This window comes from Mustela nigripes, chromosome 7 (genome assembly GCF_022355385.1).
Source record: "Mustela nigripes isolate SB6536 chromosome 7, MUSNIG.SB6536, whole genome shotgun sequence".
Classification (NCBI taxonomy): Eukaryota; Metazoa; Chordata; class Mammalia; order Carnivora; family Mustelidae; genus Mustela; species Mustela nigripes.
Window position 1 is genome coordinate 77808363 of NC_081563.1, and position 5358 is coordinate 77813720.

Below are 5358 nucleotides of genomic sequence, written 5' to 3' on the forward strand. Positions count from 1 at the left end.
CATCCTGGGCGCAGAGGAGGAACGTGTTCGGTGCCCACAGCCCGGTCATGACCCGGAGACGCTAAAGCCACAACTTCCTCCTCGAGGAGTCCTGCACAGCTTGGAATCTGGCAGGATAGGCTTCCGAGCACCGCTTAATGTGGAGGGTGAAAGGTGGACCGGGGCCCCAAAAGGGAGAGGCTGCTACAGGTTAATGTACCCATACTAGGGACCGACTGAGCACGGTGTGCGGAGGTGCCCTGTGCTCCTATTAAAAACATGCGCCCACCGGCCAGGCCTCCCCAGTCTCCTCAGGCTTCCCTTCTTGCCCCCTCCTTTCATCACAGTCCCAAAACGACCGATTTCAGAGCCTGGAGACCTTTCCTCTACATCCACACGCACCACCCGGGCTTTGCGCGGGCTCCGCAGCACTCCTTGGGGCCTGCGAACCTGCCCAGGGCATGCCATCAGGTTCTGCGGACTGCTGCCACCGCTGAGGAAGCCTACGTGGTCCGGTTTGTTCCCCAGCTCTGGCATCTCCAAACATGCATCCCTTCCTTGTTCAGCACACAGCTTCTCTTTTCTTACTCTCCTCCCGAAATGAAGAAAGAGGAGAGCGAGGGCCCTGCTCTGGTAATGGCGGGGAGAAGAGTCCCCAAGAGGAGACCACCCACCCCCTTCGTGCTTTTGAGGGAGTTTTCCCGACAGGAAAGTGGGAGGCAGGGCTTTGGGAGGGTGGGAGGAGGTTTCAGAGTTTTCGGTCCCTTCACCTTAAGGGCTGTTATGCGCCGTGAATGGGGGAAGGCGGCTCCTGATATCTGGGGCTCCTGGGACATCGCTGCCCAGAACGGTCCACCGGGGTGTCGAGTCCCTGTAGGGAAATCAGACACTGCTGCACTCCCGGATCACGGGCCTTGTGGTATATATCCATATATATATTTATGATTTCTAATTTTATTATAAAATAAAAGCAGAAATATTTCCCGAAGAACATTCACATGAGGGCGTAACAGGGAGACGGCAAGTCCGCGGCTCGGGAGGCACACTCTGCCGGAGCACTGTGGCCCCAGCCCCGGGAGGAAGAGGAGAGAACGCGGCCGGCCTCACTGGAGAGAAACAGAGGGGCAAGCGGCAAGGGCGCCGCTCCGAGTCCCCAGCACCCCGGTCCTTTCTCTTTCGCTTAAGTTATTAGGCGCGGAGCGGACACCTGCAGCCCCACTGAACCTTGGGGAGGGCCTCTGGAGAAGGCCTGGTTCCTCTGCTCTTCCCCTGCCACGTCCACCCGGGGAAAGCGAGTTAGGAGGATGCAAATAGACGTCCCGGAAGGAGGAGAAAGGCTCGGGGGTACAGATCTTGGGGCCAGGAGAGCAAGGGGCCGGCCAGAGGAGAGACAGAAAAACAGAAATAGAGAAACAAAAACATACTGAGGGGTGACAAGCCAGAAATATGGAGGGATCGGGACCAGGGAAAGCAAGAAGGGGACGGAGAGAGGACAAGAGAGAAGGAAGGGAAAGGAACTGGAAGAAAGAGCAGGGAAGGGAAAAGGATAAAAGGGATGAGAAGGTCTGGAGAGAGAATATGAGAATGTGTATAATTTATTCCCTTCCCAGGTTCAAGGCCAGATCCCAGGCCTCCAAAACGATCTCAGAAGCAACTTGTTGAAAACAAATCCCAGACGAAGGCCAAACCGAAGAGCCATCCACCCTGCCCCCGCCGGCAGTTCTGCCGGCAGTTCTGCCCGCTCAGCGAGTGGGACTTTCAGTACCTGATGGGGCCGCCGGCACAGGGCGCCCTCCCGACATTGTCTCTGCGGTCCCCAGCGCCAAGCCTGGAAGGCGAGCGCGTCGAGGCAGGCGGGGCTCTAGGAGCCCAGGTCCACGAGGTTGGCCGACATGGGGTTGAGGATGGAGTCCTGCAGGCCGTGGTGGTGCTGCAGCGGGTCCGCGCCGCCTCCGCCCGGCACGGGCACGGGTACGGCGCTGGGGCCGGGAGGGTGGCCCAGGCTGTGCAGGGACGGCAGCCCAGGGGGCGGCGGCGGGCTGAGCAGCAGAGCGGGGCTCGACGACGAGTGGTCTGGCGTCCCCGACGGCGTCTTCTCGTCCTCCGAGCTGCCTAGCACCGACTTGCCGCTGCCATTCAGCGACGCAGCCAGCGGGTTGTGGCTGTTGGAGTTGGAGTTCTCGCTGTTCTCCCTGCAAGTGCAGGAGCAAAGCGGCCGGGTCAGCGGGGAAACCGAGGCCGCTCGGCGCCACCGCGTCGCCCGGAGCCAGAGCCCGCCGCTCGCCTCCGCGCCCGAGCCGCCGGGCGCTGCCCGCGGGTGTTTTCGGTTTCTACCATTTTCTCCGCCTGGCCTGGGGCTCTCGAGCTTTCTGCCGATTCTCTTACTCGTTCAGTACAAGATTTTCTCTCTCTTGTCCTTTTCTCTGTGCCATCTCTATCCCTTCGCGTCTCTTGTTCTTAACCTCTTGAATATCTTTCCTGTTCTTTGTAGATTGCGGCCCTACCGCTCCCCCCCCCCCCCCCGCCTTGCACTGAGTTGCTAACATTTCTTTGCCAGAGGAGAGGGGCCGCAGAGCAGGGCTCAGTAGAGTTGGGGGAGAAGGAGACAGGAAGGAAGGGAAGATGCCTGGATTTTCAGACGCTTGGCTCCCCAAACCAGAGTTGTTGAGTGGAGGTGGGGCTGGGAGAGCCAGGTGAAGTTAGAGCTCTCAAAGGCCTTCACCACTTAAGGGAAATCTCTGATTGAGGGTCAGGCTCCTGGAGCTAAGGGTCCTTTCTTTCTAGGTCCAAACTGGCAGATCTTGTGAGGGCTCTCCTTGCTGGGCCCAAGGACAGGACAAAGCCCTCAGGTTGTAGCCTTCTCCCTGGTGGCACAGTGCAAACTTCCGCTGGAAGACTGGAAGCTGGGGGCTTGGAGAGCAGCCCTTGGTGGGGGGATTGCTAATCCAGGCCTAGACTTTTCCAGCATATAGAAACTGGAGGGTTCTGCCACTCTCACCTGGGGCCTGGCCCGAGAACCCGAGTTCTTCAGGAGTCTGGATGCATGCCAGGCTGGGTAGAGGGGGACCCCAGCAAGGAGAACCCACCTCCTGCTCTGCCTTTGACTGTCAGCCCGGACCAGATCGGGAGATTTGGAATCTTGGGTCACTTTTCTCTTCACTGGCTTCCCAAGACCTTTCTTTCTGTTTTCCTGGAGGGGAACTTCCTACATGGCTGGCAATGGAGAACTTCCAACTGTACATACCCTGACCTCATTGTCTGGGAGGCCAGGATCGGCCTGAAGCTCCCCCTTCCACTTTCAGAGATCTAGTTCCGCTGTTCATCAACACCCCGCCACCCAACCCGGACCCTAATCATTTACTCTGGGCTGCACCACGCCCTATACCCCCAACCCCAGGTGTCTTGTTTTGCTGTTACACTCAGGCTGGATTTCTGTTCCCACAACCGGTTTTTCTCCCATTTCCTCCTTCGTATTTGGGGTTCACAAGAGCCACAGGCTGGCAGTCACTAGGGCCTAATGGTCAACTGTTAGGCTGGTTCAGGAAGTCCTGGTTTCCTTGAGGACAAGGCAACTCCCAGCCCTTCTTCGGCTCTCAGTTCACCCCAGAACTACCAACCTCCCGCACTGTAGGGCCTGAGGGGAGAAGAGTCAAGAGCTGGACAGGCCAGGGAAGGACTGCTGGGTCCAAGAAGGCAAGAAAAAGGGCATGTGTTTCTCTTTGCTCTCCTACAGCTGACAATTCCTCCCAGTCTTGTTCCTCTTGGTCCTTCCTATAAAGGATAAAGTCTCCCTATCAACTTCCATATCCAGACAAGGACTATTCTTGCCCAGGCCCCTCCACGTGCAGGTCACACCAGGAAAGTATTAATCCCAGTCCTGACCCCTAATCTCACTTGGGCCTAGAGCCGAGTAAGACGAACAGGAAGTGCGCAGAAGTGCCCGTGAATTCGCACAGACAGCCCCAAATCTGCAGCCCTGAGAGAGTCCCCTCTGTCCTTCTGAAGACTGTCACACCCTGCCTGCTGTGTCCCCCATTGCACAGGATCCAGCCACTGTCTTGCTTTTGCCCCAAAGTTCGCTGCCTCTCCACTTTTCTTTGCAAGCGACCAGGGAGTGAGCTGACAACCTCCCCGATCGCTTTGCCCGCTTTAGACAAATTTCTGACCTCTCGGTCTCCCACCACAAGACCTGAAGGCCGGCAGGGTCAGTCGAGGCTGCAGCTGGGAAGTGGCAGGGACCGAGTATCCCGTTTAGGCCTCTTCCCAGGGGCTGCGCAGACGCCCCGCGACCCCCACCCTGGAGCCCCGGGGGGAACTGGCGCCGAAGTTCTACTTACTCGTACCTTTCTTTGGCCTCCGCTGCCCGGTCGCGCTGCCGCCGGTTCTTGAACCAGTTGCTGACCTGCGTGGTGGTGAGGCCAGTGGCCTCGGCCAGCTCGCGCTTCTCGCGCGGTGAGGGGTAGGGGTTATGCGCGTACCACTCGCGCAGCACGCTGCGACTCTTTTCCTTGAAGCAGTAGCTGGTCTCCTCGCCGTCCCAGATGGAGCGCGGCAGCGGAAACTTGCGGCGCACGCGGTATTTGCCCACGGCGCCCAGGGGCCGGCCGCGCAGCTTCTCCGCCTCGATGTAGTGCGCCTTGAGCCACAGCTGCTGCAGCTTGGCGTGGTTGTGCGGCGAGAACTGGTGGCTCTCCAGGATCTTGTAGAGCTCGCGGAAGTTGCCGCGGTGGAAGGCCACCACCGCCTTGGCCTTGAGCACACTCTCATTCTTGTGGAGGTGCTCGCAGGCGGGCAGCGACCACAGGAAGCGGCCCAGCCGCTCGATGTTGCCGCCCTGCTGCAGCACCTCGCACACGCACGCCACTTGCTCCTGCGTGAAGCCGAAGGTTGGCAGCATGGACATGGTGCCGGCTGCGCCCCCGCCCGCCCGCGCGCGCCCTCACCGCGCTGCGCTGTCCGGCATGGGCGCCTCCCCGCCGGGCCGTCCGCGCCGAGAGGCGGGCGGGGCTGCCCCCCCCGGCCCCGCGCGGTCTCCCGGCGAACTCCGAGTCACTGCAGCCCGTCCCGGCGCCGGCCGCAGCTGCCGCGCTCCTCCGCGCCCCCGCCGCCTTCGCGCCTCGCCTGCGCCCTCGTCCAAGCCCGGGGGTCGCCCGGGGCGCCGCTCCGCATGCTCCGCGCCCGCCCGCCGCTCCCTCGCTCGTTTCTCGCACGCTCTCCCTCCCGTCTAGCTCGCTCGCTGCTTTTTTAATAATATTATTCTAAGCGGGCTTGAGGCGCGGCGGCCCGCGCCCTGATTGGTCTGGTTATCTGACCCGGGGCCTGCCCGCGCCAGACAATAGTCGGAGTCAAATTATTCGCCATGGAGACGCTGTCAGTCAC

The 5358-nt window shown here is 60.5% G+C and overlaps 1 protein-coding gene across 1 annotated transcript; it reads right to left on the reverse strand.

Annotated features, from left to right (window-relative positions):
* Positions 1-1779: 1779 nt before the first annotated feature.
* Positions 1780-4897, reverse strand: SIX2 (SIX homeobox 2). Its single transcript, XM_059407829.1, has 2 exons — positions 4323-4897; positions 1780-2171 (listed from the first exon to the last, which is right to left on the reverse strand). The coding sequence occupies exons 1-2, from the start codon at positions 4880-4882 to the stop codon at positions 1841-1843; spliced, it is 891 nt and encodes a 296-aa protein (XP_059263812.1). The 5' UTR covers positions 4883-4897; the 3' UTR covers positions 1780-1840.
* Between the last annotated feature and the right edge of the window lie 461 nt (positions 4898-5358).